At 39.0% G+C, this 25,332-nt stretch overlaps 1 protein-coding gene across 1 annotated transcript in view; it reads left to right on the top strand.

Annotated features, from left to right (window-relative positions):
* LOC148369673 (adenylate cyclase type 6-like) overlaps window positions 1-25,289 on the top strand; it is an 89,678-nt gene extending 64,389 nt beyond the window's left edge. The window contains exons 8-23 of the mRNA XM_088331783.1: window positions 317-475; window positions 547-688; window positions 910-1,038; window positions 3,221-3,249; window positions 5,984-6,131; window positions 6,203-6,300; window positions 6,390-6,477; window positions 7,739-7,855; window positions 13,533-13,685; window positions 15,362-15,537; window positions 15,894-15,923; window positions 15,992-16,124; window positions 16,204-16,467; window positions 18,561-18,765; window positions 18,844-18,968; window positions 22,476-25,289. Coding sequence (XP_088187909.1) covers window positions 317-475; window positions 547-688; window positions 910-1,038; window positions 3,221-3,249; window positions 5,984-6,131; window positions 6,203-6,300; window positions 6,390-6,477; window positions 7,739-7,855; window positions 13,533-13,685; window positions 15,362-15,537; window positions 15,894-15,923; window positions 15,992-16,124; window positions 16,204-16,467; window positions 18,561-18,765; window positions 18,844-18,968; window positions 22,476-22,604 — 2,125 coding nt within the window. The 3' untranslated portion in view covers window positions 22,605-25,289. The remainder of the gene's footprint in view (window positions 1-316; window positions 476-546; window positions 689-909; window positions 1,039-3,220; window positions 3,250-5,983; window positions 6,132-6,202; window positions 6,301-6,389; window positions 6,478-7,738; window positions 7,856-13,532; window positions 13,686-15,361; window positions 15,538-15,893; window positions 15,924-15,991; window positions 16,125-16,203; window positions 16,468-18,560; window positions 18,766-18,843; window positions 18,969-22,475) is intronic.
* Window positions 25,290-25,332: the final 43 nt, after the last annotated feature.

Here is a 25,332-nt window from a genome sequence, read left to right as displayed (position 1 = left end):
CATTCTTCCAAATCAAGTAGTGCTGAGAGTGAGACCCACCAAAGCGGGGGGTGTCTGCTTTGGAGATTTATGCACATGATGGGTTTGGGTCCTCAGTATCCGCAATAAACGAGTACTGTGCAGGATTTTATGATGTAACTCATGACTTGTTTTTAGGGGAAATGTAGAGGAAACCAAATAACTTCTGTCATTCCAAGCCTGAAAATTAAGACTTAAAACTTACAACTTGCACTTCTCTCCCTTACTCCCACCTTTGTCGATAAACCAGAACATCACAATTTTCTCTGCTGAATTTCCTTGTGCTGCTTTTGTCCAGACTTGTGAGAGAAGTGACGGGCGTGAATGTAAACATGCGGGTGGGCATCCACAGCGGCCGCGTTCACTGCGGCGTACTGGGCCTGCGCAAGTGGCAGTTTGACGTTTGGTCCAACGACGTGACGCTAGCCAATCAAATGGAGGCTGGTGGGAAGGCCGGGTCAGCCCTTCAAAGATATTCTGACTCCTTGCGTAGTTTAGTTTCTGACTCCTTGCATTTGTGTCTCAAAGACGGATACACATCACCAAGGCCACTCTCCAGTACCTCAACGAGGACTACGAAGTGGAGCCCGGCTTCGGAGGGGAGAGGAATGCCTACCTAAAGGAGAACAATATTGAAACGTTTCTGGTGTTGGGCTGCAGTCAGAAGAGGGTTGGTTGCATTCAAAACTTGAGACGATAACTTAACACGGATAATAATTTCTTCTTATTGTAATGATAACTTTTTATTGTATTATTTTTAAGTCTTTTATTACATGTTTAGCATGGTGTGCCACATCTAATCTCATAAAAAAATGTGCTCAGAACTACATTGTTATCAATCACAATAAATATTATTCAAATCTATTTGCTTTTTTGGATATTCATATTTAGAAAGAGGAAAAAGCCATGATGGCCAAGATGCAGCGAGGGCGAGCTAATTCCACTGAAGGTTTGATGCCACGCTGGGTGCCTGACAGATCCTTCTCCAGAACCAAGGAGTCCAAAGTCTTCAGGCAGATGGTGAGATAATTCAAGCAAAATGAAAAATTCAGCATGATTTCATCCTCTACATTCACACAATGTCTACATATTTGATTATGTGCAAAGCAGAGCTTGTAAAATAATTAATCAGCTTTTAAATGCTTACTCCTTTAATAAGTTGACTTTCATACATCTTGGACCTTTGTGCACTTCTCGGAATACATGTTGTAAATACATCATTACCATTTTAAAGTCTGCTATGTACCGTCAACTCACATTCCACAAAAAGTATATAACCCTGAATGATAGATAAGTTGAAAGACATACAACATATTATGTTAAAAAAAAACAACTTTGGGTTTGGCTCTCGTGTTTACCTTATTTTACTGAATTTATTTTTAAAGTTTACATTTAGGATTACAATAAATGTAATGTGCAGTTAATGTATGAGATTATTTTGATCAAACAGATGATATATACCTCTTTTATCTTTTTAAAAAATTCAATATGTTAAATAAATAAATGAACACGTACGTGAACAAATAGACGAATAAATAGATCAACAAATGAATCGATGAACAAATGAGTGAATAAATTCTTGCCCCAGTAGCAAAAATTTGGTTCAGTTTAGGCACACTTTTTCCCCCAAATTTCCATAATTTTAACTTTTTTTTCTAAGTTAACGAAGTAAAACATTCTTCATGCTAGTTTAAGATTAGGTAATTGTGTAATTGTGTAATTTTGTAATTGTAATCCTGTGCAGTCCTTTGAGACATTTTTGTGATTAAGGGCTATATAAATAAATGTGACTTGACTTGATAATGTGGGGGGGAAATGTCTGATATGGCAGATTATTTTTTTACATTTGAAGTATTTTTCTTTTACTATTAAAAAAAAACTTAAATGAAAAGGGTATCTGCTGTTGGTGCTATTTGCCCTATCAAATTAAAATATTTCTTAAAGAACGGCTCGCGGATTATTTTTCTATTTAAAGTATTCTATTTTTTATCTCAGTAAAGAAAATCCTAAACTAAGAAAAAAAAAATACATTTTTTGTTTCCCTTGTAATGTCACGAACAGAACAGAAGCAGGATACAGGATCACAAATTTATTGAGATATAGAGGAAAGGCATCGCCTGTGATCCGGTACGCGCTGGACGCGGGAAGCAAGTCGCTCACAGAATCGCAACGTGCTCAGAATGCGGAAGTTGATCTTCCGGAGCGGGGGATCGTAGTGTAGTAAACGGAAAAATAGGTCGTTAGCCGGAACGGGAGAGTAGAACGTGGTCGGGGACAACTGGGGAAATCAGACGGGTGGAAAACGGGTAAAAAGCGTGACAGACGGGAGTCAGAGTCAAAAATGCTTGCCTTGTGAAAACAGACGGACTGACAAGAGGGGAGTGAATGGACGGAGCTTAAGTAGGACCGGGAACCAATCAGGAAGCCAGCCGCGGCTGGGGCCAAACGAGCAGGCACAGGTGAAATTAATCAGTCATCATGACATTGTAATAATCATTTTTCTTATTTTACAAGATACATTTGTTAAAATACATAAAAGTAGTTTGGGAAAATTGATACATGTTAATAGTAAACCAATAAATAAAGTAAAATGAAAAAATACTAGGCCGATCCTTTTTGTACTAAAAATTAAGTACAATACAAAAATGACAAAAATATATTTCCTTTGGGGCAGGTTTTTTTTTTCTTTTGCAGCAAATGGCTGGTATCACATCAGTATTTTCCGTTAAACATGTAACAATAACGCTACTATTTGTTATCTTTGCCCACATTAATAAGAATGTCCCACAATTATGTTTCTGCAAACAAAAAATATTTTAAAGCAAAATACCTGCGTGCATGAATTTAAGTACACAAAATATGTGGGATCCACCACGTATTACACAACGTAACATTAGAGAAAAAACACCCGGCATGTTGTTTCCTCGTGGAGCCTGACGTCTTTATTAGCAACTTTCATTTCCTCGTGTCTCAGAGGCTTTCAACACTTGCCGCAAAAAGAGTCTGTAATTTGGAGCCTACGAGCATTAATTAAAATATCAGTGCGTCTCCTGGGGATCATGTCACTGTGGACGCCTGAACAATCTTGTCTTTTTTTTTTTTTTTTTTTTTGCTACTGTTTTGGTTTGTTTTGTTTTCTGTGCCACTGTGGCCACTCAATAACCTCTGTTTACACGCTTGCCTTTTTTGTATTTCTTCTCAGGGTATTGACGAAGCATCCAGCAAAGACAAGTGAGAGTCTTTTTTTTAACTTATTGGCGACGCATAATACGTCTGACAGAAAACACAGAGGTACACAGTGACAACGTGTACATGCAGCCATTAATTCAATTGGATTTCTGGAGCAATCAAAATGAATTTCTTATATGTCTTAAGATACAAATAACCCCGTATAGATGGTGTTTGTGAGTATTCCAATTTTAAGGGCAAAACGATGTTAAATAAAAAAGGTCTCTGCATTTAACTTTTGTCATTAAAGTGACACTGTATAATATATGACCACTAGACGTCGCTTTATTGTGTAGTGCAACCAAAAACGAGTGCTACAAAGCACAGCCTTTCACAATGTTTTTGAGGTTTGAAGGTACCCGTAGTAGCTAGATGAAGGAGAATCATGTCATCTCCCTTTAGGTGAGCCTCATTATATGTAAAATCTGTTGAATGAACTTCTCGACCTCGACAAGTGCTTAAAAATATTTTTATGATACTTTATGTATTTTTAACTGATATTCATATGCATATTCTATCCATCCAATTTCTGTGACGCTTATCCTCACTTGGGTCTCAGGGGTACTGGAGCCAGTTGCAGGGCAATCAGACACAGACAACTCACTCGCTCATTCACACCTGGGGAAAATTTGAACCAGCCATCTAACTAACCTGACATGCACGTTTTTGAAATGTAGAAGGAAACCGGAGTGCCCGGCATGAGAAGAACACGCAAACGTTGCATGGGGAGGCTGGTGCGCTAAAATGTCCCTTTAAAGCAGGGGTCGAGAACCTTTTTGACTGAGAGAGCCATAAAAGCACAATTTTTGGAAATTTGTTTCAGTGAGAGCCATATAATATATTTTAAGACTGAAATCAATTAAATGTGCATCTTTCGTGCAATTCTTTCCAACTCTTCATTCAGTGATTTGAACTTGTTCATCCACATCTCTGCTACAAAATCTACCAGGGAGACATCAGGAATGCAACTCAGGTCGGCTGTGTACAGTGAACACTCGTTTGGATGGGTGGTGAACTTAAAAAGACCAGAGTGCTCACGAAATTCTCTAAAGCGCGCTTTGAACGACTGGAGGAGACCGGATGTGAAGCCAGCTAGCTGGTTTGATTGGGCTCTCTTGTTGTGCATGCCTCTGTAAACTCTCTTATTTTTCAAAATGTAGTAAGCGAACTGTTTCAAGATCCTTGATGAAGAGCTCCAGCTTGTTTTCAAAAGCAAACACAGCATGTTGAGGGGATAATACTGTATTTCCAACGCCTTGCATTTTAACGTTGTGCTGGTTCAGATGTTCGGTAATATCCACGAGATGATAGAACTTGAGGAGCCACTCAGTTTTTGCTAGCTCAGGATGCTCGTTGCCTTTCATTTCAAGGAAAGTCTGTATTTCGCAAAACGGCTGAGCACCTTCCCTCTTGTCAACCAGCGCACATTGTTGTGCAATTTTGTCATTGCAAATTAGGCATACCTCTCCACAAAGGCAAATACTTCAGTCCATTCGTCCTGAAATGTACGATATTCATCATCTTTTTTTCGTTTCGCCATCTTCTCTGCCGAAGAGTTAGCTTTGAGCTAATGACCAACGGCCAAGTGCCAAGAGACACAAAAGGGGGCGTGTACCTGGGCCCCCAGCAACGGCCCAGTAACGGCCAACGTAGGGTATTATCATCCAATTAAAATCATAGACAATCGCTCATGCAACTGCAACTCTGCACAAGACATGAGCAGTAGAAAATCGAATGAGCTAATTATATTGTTTTTTTTAAAACCCAAATTTGCGAGCCAGATGTTATCATCAAAAGAGGCACATCTGGCTCGCGAGCCATAGGTTCCCGACCCCTGCTTTAAAGGAAGGATGATTGAATTCATGTAATTCACCAAATTCAAGGAAATAAAGGGCTTATTGAGCTCCATTGCTGCATCCACTCTGTGGCAAATAATAAACATACACTTACATTATATATGGACTGATACAACTGTGACGGCCACACTCTAAAAAGAGTTGGGTTAAGAATAACCCATGTTTGGGCAAATAATGGATTAACTGAATACTTGGGTTGATTTGATCTAATGTCTTGTGTGGCTTTGGAAAAACAAACCCAACAAAATTAAACAATGTTTTTGTTTTTAGGTAATGGAGAACTCTTCACAAAATAATATTTTGTTTTTGAAAAAATTGGTTCATTTTATAACAAACAGAATGGGTGTTTGCTTAAAACAACCCAAAACATGAGGTCGTTTTAAGTCAAACTATAAGTAAAAAAACTCAAATATATAAGTATTAGGGTTGGTAGAGTTTTTGACCCAAGTGTTTTTAGAGTAAGCGATCAGATTACTTGAATGCGTATACAAGCACGAATAATCAATGACAGTTATCCGGGGGTCAGCAACATGTGGTTCCCAAGAGTTTTTTTCAGAAATGTTTGAATGTGGAAAAAGATGGAGGAGGGAAATTTATTTTCCTATTTTGTGATTGTTTCTGTAGAAGGACAAACGTGACACAAATATTCTCAGGTATTAAATGAATAATATTATATGTGAATGCTGTTTTCTGATTATTCTAAAATGTTGTTTATGTAAAATTCACATTTTTAGGGTTATCCACCCCAATCGAAATACAGTCTGACCATAATCAGATTATTGTGCACGTTTACATGACTTTACATAATCGGAATGCTGGGAATATTCCAATTGGATTAGTGTCTGCATGTAAACAAACTTACTTTTACATGCCTATATCAGCCGCTGTGCTCAAGAGACTCTGAAACCAGAAGATGAGGTGGACGAATTCCTGGCCAGAGCAATCGACGCTCGCAGCATTGACCAGCTGCGGAAAGACCATGTCAAGAACTTTTTGCTCACCTTTCAAACTGTCGAGCTGGAAAAAAAGGTAGCGGGTGTGACAATCAGACGTTCTGGCCCCAATTAACCAATTTGTGTTTTTGTTTTGTGGACTGCCAGTACTCGAAAAAGGTAGACAATGGCTTCGGTGGCTATGTAACCTGCGCCCTCCTGGTTTTCTGCTGCATCTGTATCATTCAGATGATTGTTTTCAAAGCGTAAGACTAGCTTTGACTCTGCTCTCAGTTTACGAAGCACAAGAAATCAATTTTCTTAACATTGATGTACGTTTTTCCTCCCTCCTCAGAACAACTCTCATGCTGGTTCTGTACTTGAGCATCTTTATCATTCTACTCCACATCCTCTTCATTTGTTCCATCTACTCCTGCATCAAAGTAAGACACAATTGGTTGCTTTGAGTCCCAATTAGTTGTAACTTTGCACAGAATAGCAGTGTAAGTCACATTTAGTTGATTGGTTATTTGCATCCCTTTAACCACTGGGGCTTTGATGTATCTTGGGCAAGTAAAGCCTGGTCGCGCCCATCCCTCTCTAGGCCTACACATGTTTCCACCCGGTTTCGAACTGTGGACCTTTGCTAACCACTGCACTACGGAAACATTTACTAATACTAAATATTGATGATTCAAAAGATGAGATTTTTCTACCTTTGACTGCCATCTATGGCCCAGAGTGGAATGCAGCATCTGGGTTAGGTAAATTTGAAAACTAAGCATGGCAAGAAGTGTTATGTCTACCCCACTGTATTGACTTAATGTATCATACAACATATTTTTTTTTTTTTTTTTAAAATGTCAGTTTAGTGCTAATGGTAACAAGCAAATGGAGAAGACCATATGATGGGAATTGGCATCTACAGTATTTTTTTTAAATGACAAATATTTACACACAAATGCTGTAGAGAGAGATAACCAGAGTTAGAATAAAGTACTCGAAAGAACAAATCATTGGGAAGATCTTAAAAAAAAGATATTTTAATAGAATCTGATCAACTTTTTCTTCTGTTCTTTTGTTATCAGCGATAGTAAAGACAATCCTAATTCCTTTGTGTGCAAACCATACACAACAATGTCTCCAAGAGGCAAAAACAAACTCCCTTTAGTTTTTTTTTTTTTGCTCCTTCCTTTCGAATGTAACGCACATTCGATTGAAGGACACTAAAAAAATACAATAAATAAATACATTGATATCTGTTTCATTTAGAAATCAACACTTTCTTCAGTTCTTATGGTGTGTAAACCCTGTACAACATTCCTCTCCGTATGTACCATATTTCATTTTACTTTCCTGATTATTTGATATCTCTTTTATTTTAAGTCTTATTTACGGTTCCCTTTTTTTTCTGCCAGTTTTTCATGATCTGATTTGATCATTTTATTTCGTTATCTATCCAACCCAGTGCTTTTTATGATAATGATGTTTTGATTCCCTTTTAAAAACATTTTTTCACCACCAGCACATCTGGAGTAAGGAACATTTTTCTAGGAATCAATACAGAGTTTGAAATTAAGGAGTGTTCGATCTGACGCATCATACATACACAGTACAGTAGTTCCGGGTTGTAGCGATACCATGATTCTAGCAAACACACCTAATGTATTGTCCACTGTATTGTTTTTGTTTTATGCTTTCAAGATGTTCCCATCTGCCTTGCAAATGATCACCAGGAAAATCGTGCAGTCCCGTGCAAACAGTACACTGGTGGCTGTCTTCACCATCCTCCTACTCTTTATTGCTTCCTTTGCTAACATGGTGAGTGTACAATTTGCCGTGCTTCAATCATGCAATGTTTAACTTCTGTAGATGTGTACTTTATGAGGAAGCATGGTAAACGAGTGTTGAAATCTTATCAAAATGTTCTTGACTATGCCAGAAGGGGGCGACTCCATGTGCATTAAACGCCCATCCATTATCAGCACCGCTTATCTTCAATAGGGTCGCGGGGGTGCTGGAGCCCATCCCAGCTGTCCTTGGGCAGTGGGCAGAACACCTGAACTGGTTTCCAGCTAGTCGCAGGGCACACAGAGACAACTCACTCATTCACACGTATGGACAATTTGGACCGGCCAATCAACCTGACATGCATGATTTGAAATGTGTGAGGAAACCGGAGTGCCCGCAGGAAACCCACGCAAGCACGGGGAGAACATGCAAACTCCACACAGGAAGGTTCGATTTCATGACCTCCGAACTGTGCCGCACCAGTGCTAACCACTGCGCTGCCTGCATTAAACGTGTAGCTGCTTTTATGATACCATAACTACATCGACGTTGTATGAAAATGAACGCACATTGTTGTCATTTAAGGACTTCTTCAGTAAAGGTTCAACCTGGCACCTTCTTAAAATGAAAAAGGTTTTTTTTAAAGAAAACACTGAAAACTGAAGATAATACTTATTACGTTGGTTAACTCAATGATTTATTCAGATTTTTGACCCTGTGTTCATCTAAACACAAGGTTACAACGAATTTGAAATAAATACAAAACATTAAAATACAAATGTAAATAAACAGAATGGAAAAGAGAACTGACGCGAAAGAAGCCAAAGCGCATCTCATCTCATCTCATTAGCTGCACCGCTTATCCTTAGTAGGGTCGCGGGGGTGCTGGAGCCCATCCCAGCAATCATCGGGCAGTGGGCAGGGGACACCCTGGACTGGTTGCCAGCCAATCGCAGGGCACACAGGGACAGACAACTCGCTCGCTCATTCACACCTAGGGACAATTTGGACCGGCCAATCCACCTGAAATGCATGTCTTTGGAATGTGGGTGGAAACCGGAGTGCCCGGAGGAAACCCACGCAAGCAAGGGGAGAACATACAAACTCCGCACAGGAAGTCCGGTAGCTGGATTTGAACCCACACAGGAGGTTCCCGAGACCTTAGAACTGTGCCGCACATGCACTAACCTAGGGGTCGAGAACCTTTTTGACTCAGAAAGCCATAAAAGCACAATTTTTGGAAATTTGTTACAGTGAGACCCATATAATATATTTTAAGACTGAATTCAATTAAATGTGAGCATAACAAGCGTCTTAATTTATTATTTTAAATAATGATGTTATAATACTCACCATTAATGCGTCTTCTGGTGCTGCATTGATTTGCTGATGGTTTTGTAGTCTGGTTGGTACTTGGTGAGTTTAAGCTTCATGCAGGCATTGAGGCCTTCATCCGTTAAACGTGATCGTAGGTTGGACTTGATGTTTTTGAGATGTGAAAATGACTGCTCACATGAATACGTCGATCCAAACATTGTCAATACACCAATACTCACACGCCTCAGTGTGTGGTATGTGACTGGAAGCACGTTCCAAGCTTTGAGAATCAGCTCGTCTTTGGGTTGAAGTTTGTCCATTTCTGTCCTCATGTGCTTGCTCGCCAACTCCGCTTTCTGTCGTGCAATTCTTTCCAATTCTTCATTCAGTGATTTGAACTTGCTCATCCTCATCTCCGAAGCCTTCAGGTCAGCCACTTCTGCTTCAAAATCTACCAGGGAGACATCAGGAATGCAACTCAGGTCGGCTGTGTTCAGTGAACACTCGTTTGGATGGGTGGTGAACTTAATAAGACCACAGTGCTCACGAAATTCTCCAAAGCGCGCTTTTAACGACTGGAGGAGACCGGATATGAAGCCAGCTAGCTGGTTTGATTGGGCTCTCTTGTTGTGCAGGCCTCTGTAAACTCTCTTATTTTTCAAAATGTAGTAAGCGAACTGTTTCAAGATCCTTGATGAAGAGCTCCAGCTTGTTTTCAAAAGCAAACACAGCATGTTGAGGGGATAATACTGTATTTCCAACGCCTTGCACTTTAACGTTGAGCTGGTTTAGATGTTCGGTAATATCCACCAGATAATAGAACTTGAGGAGCCACTCAGTTTTCGCTACCTCAGGATGCTCGTTGCCTTTCATTTCAAGAAAAATCCGTATTTCGTTGAGGCAAGCCGTAAAACGGCTGAGCACCTTTCCTCTTGACAACCAGCGCACATTGCTGTGCAAAAGCAGACCGTGCAAAGGAGGCATGGCGTGTGTCAAAGTGCCGCTTAACATTCGACTGTTTCATCGATGCAATTTTGTCATTGCAAATTAGGCATACCTCTTCACAAAGGCAGATTTTTCGGTCTATTCGTCCTGAAATGTAGGATATTCATCATCTTTTTTTCGTTTCGCCATCTTCTCCGTCGAAGAGTTAGATTTGAGCTAATGACCAACGGCCAAGTGCCAATGGACGCTAAAGGGGGCGTGTACCTGTGCCCCCAGTAACGGCCAACATAGGGTATTATCATCCAATTGAAATAGACAATCGCTCGTGCAACTGCAACTCTGCACAAGACATGATCAATAGAAAATCGATGGATGCATTTAAACAAACGATAATTTTTTTAAACCCAAATCTGCGAGCCAGATTTGCGAGCCAGATGTTATCATCAAAAGAGCCACATCTGGCTCGCGAGCCATAGGTTCCCGACCCCTGCACTAACCACTGCGCCGCCGTGCTGCCCCGTCGAAGCGCATATTGGTCCCATTTCCTTTAGCCTAAACACTTAAATAAGATATATTTCGGAAACCAAATTATCACAAAAGAGTATTAAAAGAATCAGAATGTCTCATCATTATTTTAATATACTCACATCAGATTTACTGAACTCAGTCAATTGACATATTTTATGAGAAGATGTTTTATTTAGTCGTTCATTCATTTATGTGTGTAGACTGCCAAATAAGTCTTATTGCACTTCCAGATAATTTTACTGATTTGAAATATATTTTTGTTTTGTTTTTTTATACATGTATAAACATTTTGCTTTATTGTTCTTCAAACTATGTTATGTCAAATAAAACGGATAGCTACAATTTTCATCAATTGTTACAAAAAGACAACAAAGGGGCAAATGTATCTGCAAGTGAAAGGGAAAATAATGCTCCGAAAGATTATTATTTAACTTATTAGATGTTTTTTTCTTTTTACATATGGACCGTCCGGTACCTTTCTTTCTGTCGTTTTTGGATTTTTTTTCAGGGGTTTATTTCAAAATTGAGATTTATTATTTCCCTAAGTATGACTGCCTTTTATTTTAAGAACCTGGCTATATATATTTTATAAAAGCTCCCAAGATCGTTTACAAGTAGGTCTTCTGTATCGACTTGGCTAAATAGAAACATTGTTATCAATTAAACACATTTTTTTCAAGTAAAGAGCATGACAAAAATTTAGTAAAGCGGAAGCACGAGGAGAGTCATGAGGGTGACATCTTCTGCTGCGTAGTATCAATAGTCATTTCCGTGCAGTGTAAAAGTGTGTGGACATGTTTGTGTATGTTTTTTGTTGGTTACTATTAACAGCAAATAAACAATGTGAGGTTTGAACAATTTTTCTCGACAATCTTAACAGCAATTAAGTATATTCACAGTTTTGTTATATCTGAAAATATGACGTTTTAACATTTTTTTCCGACATTTTTAACAGCAATTAAACACACAATTTCACTATATCACATCCCAACAATATGAGTTTTTATCGACACTTTTAACAGCAATTAAATACATTCACAATTTCATTATATCATATTCTAACAATATGAGGTTTGAACAATTTTTATCGACACTTTTAACAGGAGTTAACCAATATGCAAAGGGCAATACTATTGTACAAGGGCATAGCTCTGTCTTCTCAAGTGGGATTCCATTCCACCCTCCCAAGCAGAATCCTCCAGTCCTCTGCCCGGAATGCCCAGATGGGTCCTCTCCCTTCTTTGGGCGGCAGTAGCTCAGGAGGTAGAGCGATCGTTTTAGGATTAAGGGATCCCAGTTCGAATCCCGGCTTGTCCGTGTTACATGTCGAAGTGTCCTTGGGTAAGACATTGAACCCCCAATTACCCCCAATAAGCAGGTTAGCGCCTTACATGGCTGCACACATCACGGCCGTTATTGGGAAATGTGAAGCAGACTGTAAAGCGCTTTGGGAAGTCATTGACATGAAAAGCGCTATATAAATGCAGATCATTTCATTTCTTACTTCTACCTTCCACAACCACCCGAATAACCAGGCCGTTGCTGCCGGGACCCCCACAGTGGAGCTCCGGTTCCCCCCTCCGGGTGGGTGCAGACGATTCTTCTTTATGGCTGCGTCCTAGGCTTGCCGATCGCAGATTGTATGGTATCTGAAGCCATTCGGAGCACAGCCACGGGAGGGATCTGCCTGCACCTCCTTACCAGCAGGTTTCTGGAGGTCCAGATGGCGTCTTTGATGGCGGCGAGAGTGAGCCAGTCCTTGACAAAGTCGTTCTGTGACCTTTTTGACCGACTCACCCCGTAAAGCACGTACTATGCGTCAGGGACCTCCCCTGCTGGCAAGTCCGGGAATTTTCCTAGGTGGCCGGCCATTGCCCACAGGTCCTCGGCAGCGGTGCACTCACAAAAAAGGTGCCTCACCGACTCCTGGGCGCCACAGCCAGGTCGAGGGCATGTCGAAATCGCTGACATTCCTCGGTGGTGCATTACGGCTCTGACTGAAAGAACCTCATGAGCCACCATCCATGACAGGTCCCGTAGTCTGTTTGGAAGGTCAGGATGATTCACGTTGCTCCAAACCGTTGTAGGCTCGCCAAACGCAAGTTTGAGCTGAAAAAATACATTATAAAGGCATTATACACAATTAAATACAGTATTTCCTCCACACACTTCTCTCCTTTTTAAGCCTTGACACATTTTCATGCCTGGACGTGAATCCGTTTTGAGGTGAGGGTCGCAAAGTGAAAATGAAGCAAGAGTAGTGATGCGTGTCCTTTCTTTGTATTTCTTGAAAAGTTTCGATTCTATGGGAATGTATTGGCGACTCGTAAAGTCTTCACAAAGCACATACAATTCTGAACTGAACGAAGAGACATGAAGGAATCGTGGGAGGTAGTTTAGCCAACAGCATATCGACATCTGCATGACACCGTGACGCAAATCAACAGTAGAGCAGTATTTTATATGGCATCGACCAATAGCTAACAGGCATGTTAGAGCTGTAACTCGTTATACGCACAAACATTGAAATGTGTGAATGTTGTTATTTTCTGAACACAAAAACATTTCTATTTATAGTTATATAGTGGTGATAATGCTGTAAAGAGGGGCGGAAAAAAACATTCCATACTGTCAAAATGCTGTAAAGCGGGGTCACTGTATCAAGGGGTCTACTGTAATGTACTCTATATACCTTGTACAAAACTAGCAGTATCATTTTCAAATGAATAATTCCTCTTTTTCATCTGTTGCTACTGGTTTCACAGCAGCACAAAAGGACATAGTTTTACAAGAATGCCAGGTTTCTTTGCGAGCTCTCGAGATCTTATATGTGGCATGGCGTGCTGTAATATCCGTTTTGTGCTATGTGAACCCTATCGCCTGACTTTATGCTGACCTACAATTCCTACCGTGCCAGTTCACGTGCAGCCGAACTGAACTGAAGGACTGTGTGGCCGAGGGTCAGCGGAACACCACAGTGACACTCTGTCTGCTCTACAACCTCACCACGACGGCGAAGGACGTCTTGGCAGTGTGTTCCGACCAGGCCGTACCCTGCCCTTTTCCTCAGGTTGGCCTCATAGCGTATGATCTGCAATCCGTTGCATAATACATTGTGTTACACTGTACATTATTTAGTAGTTCTGAGAAGCCTGCAAAATTGTAGACATTTAACTGTTCTGAGATGGGGATTGCCAAGTGAAATTGCTGTATGACCAGGGAAATAAACCTATGGTAATTTGCAGCTAATGCGTTTTGAACCCCCGGTTCCCAAGATAAAAACATTAAAATGATAAAATAGTAAATAGTTAATAAAATTAAAGATAAATATACGTGTTAAGAAAAAGTTATTTTATTTTGTATTTACCCTGTGTGATGTGATTTGAGCAGCTTGGGTGGAGTAATGGGTGGATGCAAAGTGTTTACAAAGGATTCTGAACTGAATGAAGAGAAATGGATTGTGGGAGGGAGTTCAACCAATGGAATATCGACATTTTTTTATGATGCCCTGACGCAAAGCAATAGCATACCAGTATTTCATGTGACGTCAACTAATAGCATTACATTTATAGTTTGAACTTGTCATACGCACAAACACCGCAAAGTTTGAATGTTTTACGTTTTTAGACACACAAAATAATTTGTTGTTGATGTGCTATTATAGGAACAATGCCGTAAAGAGGGACGAAAAAACATCTTATTCCAAAATGTCATACGTCGGGGCTGCTGTATCCCAGGGGTCTACTGTATTTATCGTTGGCCTTATTGTATTCTTACAACATTTCGAAAAGATTGTATGTAAAGACCTTAAGACTGAAAAAAATACCTGATAGAAATATTTTTAATTTAATTTATTGATTTTTACCTAATCATATACATTGACCTGGAAGAAAGTACATATATTCAATCCCTTAAAACACGTTTTAGTGTTTGAGGGATTAAAAAAAAAGTTAAATTATTACTTGAACGTGGAAAGGATAAGGAATAGCATGACGTGTTACGTATCAATAATTACATACAGTAAGCAGTGGAGATTGAAAATTGAGGAAACAGTCAAGAATTAGGAGAACCTGTGATACAAGTTAAACCTTTAACTTGTCATTCAATTTTGGATTTTCAATTTCATTTGAGTCACTTCCAGGTCACCTTTTGTGTATAATAAGTCACTTCGTGTAATTTGAGATGTTTTCCGGGTCACTTCCTGTTTATTTTTACATTGGTTCTCTTCAAAAAGTCCTGAAGAAGCTGGCAGAGATAGTCGAAGATTGCAAAAACACATCATCCGGTTTGCAAGGGCAAGCAAAAACACCAATGCCCCCCGCCCGTCAAACTTGGGAAGGCTTCTCTTACCCGCCAGTGAATGGAAAACAAAAGCCGACTTCAAAAGGCCGTTGCATTTCCCAACGGGCAATGCATCATTATGGCCAGACATTGTTGAAGCTGTGGGCCTTCAAGTAAAACCTAGGGTATCAGTGGGGTTGGCTGGCAGACTTTCCAGCCATCACTCCACCACCGGAAGATGTCCTGGGGTTAAAAGAGCGAAACAACAAATGACTGGTTGTCGCGAGCTGATGACCCAATCAGACAAGTGTTCAGGATACATTAGCATCCTAATGGCGCAAGAGGATGGGCGTCAGAAATGGTTGGCAGGAACACCACCTTCCTGTATTTCCATTTGATTCCAATTTATTAGTTTCGTTTCATCTCCTGTGGATTTGTTGTGAGGTCTGCCTTTTTTTTTTTCAGTATTTCAGTTACAGCGTCCTGCTGACCCTACTGGTCTGCTCAGTGTTCCTCCACATCAGCAGCATTGGCAAGTTGGCACTCATGCTGCTCATCCAACTGGTCTTCCTCCTGCTGGTTGAGTGGCCTCAGGTGGTCCTGTTCGACAACGCTGACTTGCTGGTCCAAGCCAACACGCCGTAAGTCCACTCTCTCCCTGTGGGAAAAAAAAATGAGAGTCACCATCTGATGAGCTTATTCTGTCTTTAATATAAAGGCGATTGCATAGGATACTATTTTGATATTTTGACTATCATACATCTTACCCGTTGTTCGTTGATTTGAATATTGTTATTATATCTATTAGAAAGAAAGGGCTCTGGGGAGGGCTTTTGGAACAGGTTGGAATTTCCTGTCTATGGTTTGGATTCTCCCCTGTTTTCCTTGCCAGTTCAAAATGCATTGATGTCCTCTCTCTCTTGTTTTGAGTCTCTACGGGACCATAAAAGTGGAATAACAATGAAGCTAGATCAGATCTATATTTTTTATTTTCCAGACTTGCTGTCAATACAACAGCAGAAGAGTGGTAAGTTGACTTGTTTGCGGTTTGGTGCTTCTCTCGACTCTGATGACGGACTGGTGGTCTTTCCGCAGCCTTGAGAGTGTGACCAAAGTGCCCCTGAAAGTCATGACCCCAATCATTCTGACTGTCTTCGTTCTGGCTCTGTACTTACACGGTCAGCAAGTGGAGTCCACCGCACGCCTTGACTTTCTCTGGAAGCTGCAGGTAAATGCAGGCGGACCTCTGCAGGAAAGATAAAGTATGAAGGTCCAATTTCCAAGAAAAACGTAATCCTGGTGTCCAGGCTACAGAGGAGAAGGAGGAGATGGAGGAATTACAGGCGTATAACCGTCGCTTGCTCCACAACATCCTGCCCAAAGATGTGGCCGCGCACTTCCTGGCCCGTGAGCGCCGCAACGACGAACTGTACTATCAGTCGTGTGAGTGCGTGGCTGTCATGTTTGCCTCCATCTGCAATTTCTCCGAGTTTTATGTGGAGCTGGAGGGCAACAACGAGGGCGTGGAGTGCCTCAGGCTGCTTAACGAGATCATCGCCGATTTTGACGAGGTTAGGGACAACAGGGTTACTTGTTTTACTATTTTTTAACGTTTTTGGTCTGTGAGTCGACATTCCAATCATGAGTTCACCAGCACCAACACAATGGTGCGAAGAGTGACCCAAAAAAATAGCAATATCTTAACTTGGTGCCAAAGACTTATTTTCACGTAAATTAACTGTGATAACTCAGAATTTGAAAGACTGTATTCAGCCCAAAATAATTTAAACACTTTTTGCATCGGTACTCGAACAAACTTGTGTAATCTTGCCTGATTGTCTTGCCTTATTTTGAGATATAACGTCAGTCCAACAACACTTGTTGAGAAGTTATTGTAATTTTGGATGTTTTGTTGCTTTTTTCGCTGATTGTAATGAATTCTGAGAAAGTTAGCAAAAAGGAAAACAGTGAGAACAACAATTAAGTTGAGTAAGAAAATTGATGTAAAATACGAATATGGGATTCGAGTGTCTGCCTTCAAATCAGTGTGCAAAGGTACAGTAAATGGTTTCAAATTGTTTAATATTATCTTCATTATGTTTAATCCTTATTATCTACACATTTAAATCACTATTGTTGTTTAGGTACACATTTTCTTAACATTGTGTCTATTTAGCGTTGTTTAATTATACGTGTTATTAATATTTTGGCTATTTTGGAATGCATATAAATGTTCAGTAAAGAATAGCATGACTCTGAATAGGGAAAAATGACTCAGTGCCCTTGAATTCATTTTTCTAGAACAGATCCCAAACGGATTATGCTCCACTAGCGAGGTACCACGATAGTATTTTATTTAATTTACTTAATACGTTTGGTTATGGAATGGATTACCTGTGAAAACAAAGAGAATAATGAAAATGATAACCAGTGTATTACTTCATATGGTAACAAATGTTTTGGAACTCGAACAATCCAATATTTTAAGGCCAACCCCAAACGGATTATGGTCAGTAGCATATTTTTTAAAGAGAAAAATGTAGCTTGTATTACATTTTGTTCTTGCACTTTCTGATTAATCATTTGATAATACCTATGAATTTAATTTGTATGTATATATTTTGAGTCGAATATCTATATGTTTGAATACAGAATTGTTAAAGTACAGAGGTATTATGATATTTATTATTGCAACATTTGGATATAATTTTTTTTTTATTTCCAATCAAAAATACATTTTATTCATATTGCCAATGATAATTGTGTTTTAAGATCTCATGATAAGACTATAAAATATTCTATATTACAATTTGTATTTTAGTCAGTAAAGGTTTGTAATTACTGTTAACATTATTCTTTACATATGCATGTCAGGATAGCATTTTGTTAGTATTTAGAGAGATGTGTTTGATTATTTAATGCTCGCATTAAAAGTTTCTTTATTTTCCACTACAGTATTTATCTTTTTGTGTATTTCCCTTAAGGATGTCGCCATATTGTGTAGTGCAACTGAAAACAATACTAAAAAGTACGAGGAAAAATACAAACAACAAATACACAAGGTGACCTAAGCACACCATTTTACTTCTACGACTACTTTTTTGTCCACCTGTTTTCACGCTTATGGGTACCTATAGCAGCAAGATGGTGGACAATTATGTCAGCTCCCTCTAGGTGAAGCTCATGTTGTATAAAATAAATATTGAATATTGCACATTAATGTGATATGTGACATATTTTTGCCTATTGTTTTTTCTGAATAAATAAACTTTCTTTTACCTCTAAAAGGTGTTAAATACTGCACAACATACCTTTGACATATTTTAACTTTTTGTTTAATAAATTGGGGAAAAAGTATGAAAAAAATATCATGCCGCTCATTTTCATTACCTATCTAGATTTGATTTTATTTAAATGATTTTAAAAATCAAAAATATTAATAAATTACAGTATTTACCAGACAGAAACAAATTTTTTACTTGGAAAAATGTAAACAGTATATATATTTTTTTACCTTTATTTTTCTCAATTTTCTAAGAAAAGATTTTGCAGTTGGTTTTGTGCTGATTTAATAGTAAACTAAGACTATTTATTAACTGAGTCTTCAATGGTTGAATTGTATGCAAGGTTTTTCCCTCTGTCCTTACCCTGTTTCCTTTCCCAGATCATTAGCGAGGATAGATTCCGTCAGCTGGAGAAAATCAAAACCATCGGTTCCACATACATGGCCGCCTCGGGCCTCAACATGTCCAGCTACGACCGAGAGGGCCGCTCGCACATCCTGGCAATGGCTGACTACGCCATGAGACTCCGAGAGCAGATGAAATACATCAATGAGCACTCCTTCAACAATTTCCAGATGAAGATCGGTCAGATACGGATTCATTTGCTTTCGGTAAAAGAATTGTTAATTGAGTTATGTGTCTGTTACTAACTGTGCCCTTCAGGGCTGAATATGGGACCGGTGGTGGCCGGGGTGATCGGGGCCAGGAAGCCCCAATACGATATCTGGGGCAACACGGTCAACGTGGCAAGTCGGATGGACAGCACCGGAGTTCCGGACTACATCCAGGTAAGAATATTTTTCTTTTAAAAGTCTGATTGTTTTTCTAACTTTTTAAAGTAAGTTAAATTATAAAGTCAGGCCCGTTTCATACAGTGCGTATATTGCAATTTGTATTATAATGGAGCCATAAACGGAAGCCACAACAAATATAATGTTGTTTGATTTCGTTTAATTAGAATTTTCTTTCTTTTGAAATGCAATGAATTTCACAAAATATTAAGATAAAGATGCATGTTCTTTGTTTGCATTTGTTCTTACTGCACTTTTCTGAAAAAGCTCAAATCTAATTTTACTTTGAATGTTTCTTGGGAGAGAAAAGGGAAATATGCAGTAACATTTGATTAGTAAACCTTATGTAATAAATGGCCGGTAACTTACTCATTTTAAGAATTCTTCTTGTCTAATATATATATATATATATATATATATATATATATATATATATATATATATTGTAGTATTATTTTTACTAAACTATTTTAATATACAGTGTATTACCTTTTTCGTTTTTTTTTTAATTGGAAAAACGATGAGCCATGATTGATAACAATGTTCTACTAGATATATACTATTTTAATATTGTTTTTAATCTTTTTGTAATTGGAAAAGTAACAGTTTTAAATAATATGTATTTTAAATGATACTTCAATAATACTTTTGTTCTTATCATTTCATGTGGTGGGTCTTGGGCAAGTACAGCCTGGTGGCATCCATCCCTCTTTGGGCCAACAAATGTTTCCCCACCCATTCTCTCTCTCTCTCTCTCTCTCTCGCTCTCGCTCTCGCTCTCGCTCTCGCTCTCTCTCATATGCTGACAGGTTCGAGCTCTCTGTGGTTGTTGGTGATGTTTGTAGTGGGGTCAATACTTTTGTGGGTTAATTCTTTGTCCAGACGATTGACCAGATCGCTGAGTTGATGTTCTCCTGCCAATCAGGCAATATTATCAGCAAAATGGAGGTTAGTGATGTTGTGTGCCTCAATGCTGACTGTATGTTCCAGAGATTATCCTCTCCAGGAAGATGTAGTAGAGGAGAGAGAAAAAAGCCTTGTCTCACACCCAATGTTGTTTGAAACCCTGCTCCAATGGTAACTTTGATCAGTACTGCACTGTTGGCATTGGCGTAGAGCTGTTAAATGGTCTGAACTATTTGGATGGCCCATGATGGCTCATGAGGCAGCTTGCCATACTCTGTCAAACGCCTTATTGAAATCCACAAAATCATGATAGAGGTTTCTCCGGTGTTGTTCAAACTTCTCGCATAAGATGCGCAAATTAAAATTCTGTTCTGTGGTGGTCTGTCGCTCCCTGAAACCGGCCTGTTGTTCAGCTAGGATGTTTTCAGTTTGTGGTTTCAGTCTGTTCAGTACGACCTTTAGCATAACTTTACTTGCATGGCTGATGACACTGATCCTTTGGTAGCATAATTACCAGCGATTTTGTCCATGCAGATGGTCACTGTTCTGTTTGCAAGATCTTTCAGCAAATCTTTGTCACGATGTCTATATTTTGCTCACAACCATTTTGTATAAATTCTGACAGTATGTTGTCGATTCCTGGATAACTTCTTTTCTTCAGCAAGTTAATAGCTGTATCTACTTTTTCTCAAAGAGTAGGAAAGTCGGCACTTTCCCCTGGGCCGGAACTCTTAAGGACCTCAGGGTCTTCCCGTGTCGGGTGATTGTAGAGTTTGGAGCAGTATTCTGTCCATCTTTTCATGATCTCTTTTTCTTCAGTGAGATTTTTTCCTGCCTTACGCTGAATGCAGCTGACGTTTACCTTTTTTGTTTGTGCAAGGTCTTTTACAATCTGGTAGGCTTGTCTTTGAATTGTTTTTGTTGAAGCACTCTTTTAACTCCGAGCATTGGTCTTCGATCCATTTCTCCTTTGCTACTCTTAAGCTTTTTCTATTTTGTTTTTTTTTGTTATTGGAAAAAACATTTTTAAATATGATCTATTTTTAAATTACACTTTAATAATACATTTTTCTTTGACATATTAAAAATGTGGTAAGAAAATGATCTACCCCAAAAAACATTTTTCCTCATTTTAAGAATTTCATTTTGACTAAGATATTCGTCAATATATGTGTATATATTATTAAAATAATTTCATCTTTTTTGTCATATGAAAAATAACATTTTTAAATGATATATATTTTTAAATGATAGTCTAATAATACTTTTGTTCTTAGTAAAAAAAAAATCAGCAAAAATATTGTTGATAGAATTAGTTAGTTTATTTTAGTTATTTTTTAATATGCTAAGGTTTGATGCAGACCTGCAGAGTCCGGGTCCCGTTGAAAGTAATCCAAGGAAAAAAGTGTATATTTCCAAAGGTAAGGGTGGGAAAAATATATATCCACTATTGTCCGCCGCGTCCACAAACACGTCTCACCTTTACTCCACTTCCTGTCAGTCCCCGTTGTTTTCGCCCCTTCTTTTTGATTCGCCCGTGCAAAACATCTCAGAATAAGTCTCTAAAATAAATACATTACAAAAATATACAGTTGCAAATACATATTATACATGGTTACCCATATTTACAATGAAAGACGGTACACCGAGAGAGTTTTCAAAGCTTTAATAATAATAATATAACTTTCATCCCAAACGGTGCCTGTGACAGGTAGCAACACGCTAGCAACACTCTCGCAACACAGTAAACGGGTCTGTTAAAAAAACATACCGTACTTGTAAAGATCGCGGTAAACCGTCCTCATCTTCCTCCTTAGAACTGAAGCCCTCAAAGTCGTCTTCCTCAGTGTCGGAAAGAAACTTTGTCATGTAGACGTCGTCCCACGCTCCCGCAGCCGGACTCGCGCTGTCACTGTCGCTTGAACTCTAATCCACTCCTGATTCTGTGCCCTCCTCTCCGTCACGCAGCAGACCGGCTTTTCTGAACCGGTTGGTGATGGTGGATTTTTAGATGTGCCTTTCTTTTTGCATTTTGCATGATGAGGGTGTGTTTACTCTAATTTAATCCGTGCACAAGCCAAGAAGTTGCAGTCTTCTTCGGCACATATATTCCACCGGTCTAAATCTTACCTTTTGTACTCGAGCGCCGCTGGCGGCCGTTAGAAAAATTACATAAATTGGCCGCATCACTGAATAAGCCGCAGGGTTGAACGTTTGGGAAAAAAAGTAGCGGCTTATAGTCCGGAATTTACGGTAGTCACACCATTTTACTAAAAACTATGATCAAAAATACATTTCAATTGTTTTTTCTTGTTTTTTAATGAGCAAAATTACCTGCCAGCAGAACAAGAAAATATGGAGATAATAAAGTTAATATTTTATTATATTTTTCCAACCATAAACTTTCTCTCAAATTTTCCTTTCTATTTTAACCGGCTAAATCGACTATGTAAGCCTCATGCATTTAGTGAATGAGTATAACCTATTGAGCCTGTCTTATGCATCTTGTACTTTACAATGTTCTTATGAGCCTTTTTTTTATTGAAGCAAACAAGCCCCAAGCCCGCGACAATACGATTGTTATGGCTCCTCTTCCAGGTGACCACAGACCTCTACCACGTTCTGGCCAACAACGGCTACCAGTTAGACTGCAGAGGACTGGTCAAGGTGAAGGGCAAAGGCGAAATGACTACTTACTTCCTGACCAGCGGGCCACCCGGCAGTTAACCCAGCAGTTGACCACGAACCCCCTGCCCCCCAAACCGCCCACAGGGTCGACAAATGCTGTTAGTGTCTCTCCCACACACATGCAGGATTCCATTGATGGTGTTTGAAGGTTGTTGTTTTTAAATGCACAAGCAAGCCCAAAGCCCAGTTGCCTTAGGACAGGAGCGCTTGTTTTGTACGAGCTGTAAAAGTATTTTCTCCCGACTCTTAATTTATTTTTTGTTTCTTTCGTGCAGAAGGGTTTTTAGTGATGTACAGTGCAGAGGATAAGCTACATATACTGTATGTATGTTGTTGATGATGAAGGAGAATGACGACCAAAGAACAACACTGAGACTGAGTCCCCCAAGTATGCTCATTTAGTGAAGTCAAGACACTGAGGGACACACACAGACAAACGCACCTAAGTGGACTAAATCACCACAGGTAACAAGTGCACAAGTGACTGAGTCAAACAGACTGCTGAACTTTTCCTCCCGTGAGGCATACTGTAACATTTCACTGTGAGTTTTTTTCTCCCCATTTCTATACGCGACGTTTCTTTGTTTGCATGATTTCTACCCGATTGATCACAAGAGGATCACGTCCACAATGACACCAATGTCATTCCAAGCAAAAATCTTTGGGAGACACTTAGAAGAAAATCTATTTTTTTCAAGAGGTTCCAGATACGGCACATATGCAGGGACTTTCATTGCCTTGATGTGAAGCAGTCGCAACGGACCAATTTCTTTTTTCCAGAATCGTCCGTGGAATGTACGTCAGAGCGGACAGGAGATGACCACTGAAGGACTTTCTCCACTTTTGGGATTCAAAAAATCCAATATGCGGGGTTTGTACTGTTTGTGCACTGCAATGTTTAGGACAGGGGTGGGCAAACTTTTTGAATCGCGGGTCGCAAGTGGTTAAAACAAAAAGAAAATGGGGGAAAACAAATCATATTTTATTTTTGTATCTACCGAATCAATAGTCTCGAATCCGGTATTTCTGTGAAAAAAATACTTATAGGCTTATCTCTAGTTTTTATTGTCATTTTATTTTTAAAATTTTTTAGCAGTTCTTGCACATTGAATTCATATAATTCAAATTAAAAAATGACAAAAATTGGAGAAAAGTCTTCGTAGAATAGAAGCAACAATATACATTTATGAATAGTAAAACATGTGGACGTTTACAGGCAGCATTGGGTGTGTTACTGAAAAATAGTCATTAGTTACATTTACTAGTCACTTCATTTAAAAAGTAACTTCGTACCCCCCACATTACTGACTTTACAAAGCAGCGTATTACTCGGAAAGTAACTAGTTACAAATTACAATAAAACGGTCCCGTAGAAACCTCCCCCCTAAAACGGATTTAAAATAGAATTAGTGAACCCTTCATATTTTAAGGCTTGTACGTTATTGATAGCTTACAAAAGAACACTTAGCCAAAAACCTCCACACACATTTTCTTTCTGGGCTTCAAAACACACCTTCCCGATATGCTGCTTTCCATTTGCTAATGCTGACACACAACCAAATACGTGCGTATAAGCTGACCCCCGATATGATTTAATTTGTACATTCGGCTTGGATGCTAGTATTTATGGTAGGGAGAATATTTTCATGAGGAGAAATTCAGAATCTTTACAGAGGAAAGTAATTGCATTCCAGTCCCAACACTATTTACAATTACTTGTTATGTTCTGCTCTCTTTATGAGTATGTTTTTACCAATATAGGAGCATCTTAACTCTTAAAAAAAGTGCCAAGCGTCCAAGCTCCACTTAGTTCCCAAACACAGTAAAACTGAAACATGCAACGAAAATACAGTCTATGTGATACCACATCACAAAAAATCGACAAAATCCACAATGCAATTAAGTAAATTCAATGAAATACAAAGAAAATACCTATCAACAAATCTTTGTAAACTCACAATGGGCTCGAAGGGACAACAATGGAAGCAAATAGCTGTTGATTGTGATGGTGCCATGTGTAGAACATTAAGATACTGAACCAATATAGCATCACTTACTGTCTAAAAAGCTCCTTCAAATTAATGTAATAATCTAAGTAAATTTCAAATGAACTATACCTTGGAGGCAGGCCAATTTTTGTTTCTTTTTGTTTAGACTATAAATTATCTAATCAAATTGGTTTTGAAATGCTCAGAATTAAGAAAAAGTAATAAATGATGTCCCTTTTCAAAACACTAAATTTTATAGCACACATTGAAAACTCAAAATGCAATACAGCGTGCTCAATTTTTTTTGTCTTATTTAATGTGATAATTAAGATGAATACATGATAGAAATGTAAAGAAAAATGGGGACAAAAAGTGGCAGCAAATCAACATACTTTTATTAGTAGTACTAGTCTGTTACCATTAGGTATATATTATCATTATACCTTTAACATTTTTGTTTGGTGGTTTGGATGAAAAAGCCTGACGGGCTGCGTGTGGCTCGCGGGTCGTAGTTTACCCACCCCTGGTTTAGGAGCTGACTTTCTGCCTTAAAAGGTTGACACCTTTGTCCGATAAAAAGAGAAAACATCAAAAACGCTTGGTTGTGGTTTTTCGGAAAGGACAGCAGCAAAATATTTTTTTCGCCTTAATTGTGTGACCCTTTTTTGTTTGTCGATGCATTTCTACAGGATGACTGTAGTGTCAATTTTACAGAATAAAAGGAAATCGATCGACAGCTTCTTTGAGACGCTTTCTTTTAAATTGCCACTCAGATTCGG

Source organism: Urocampus carinirostris, chromosome 3, assembly GCF_059441175.1.
Source record: "Urocampus carinirostris isolate Australia breed hairy pipefish chromosome 3, RoL_Ucar_1.0, whole genome shotgun sequence".
In the NCBI taxonomy this organism is placed as follows: domain Eukaryota; kingdom Metazoa; phylum Chordata; class Actinopteri; order Syngnathiformes; family Syngnathidae; genus Urocampus; species Urocampus carinirostris.
Note: the sequence above shows the minus strand (reverse complement) of the source record. Positions and strands in the feature narration are given on the sequence as shown.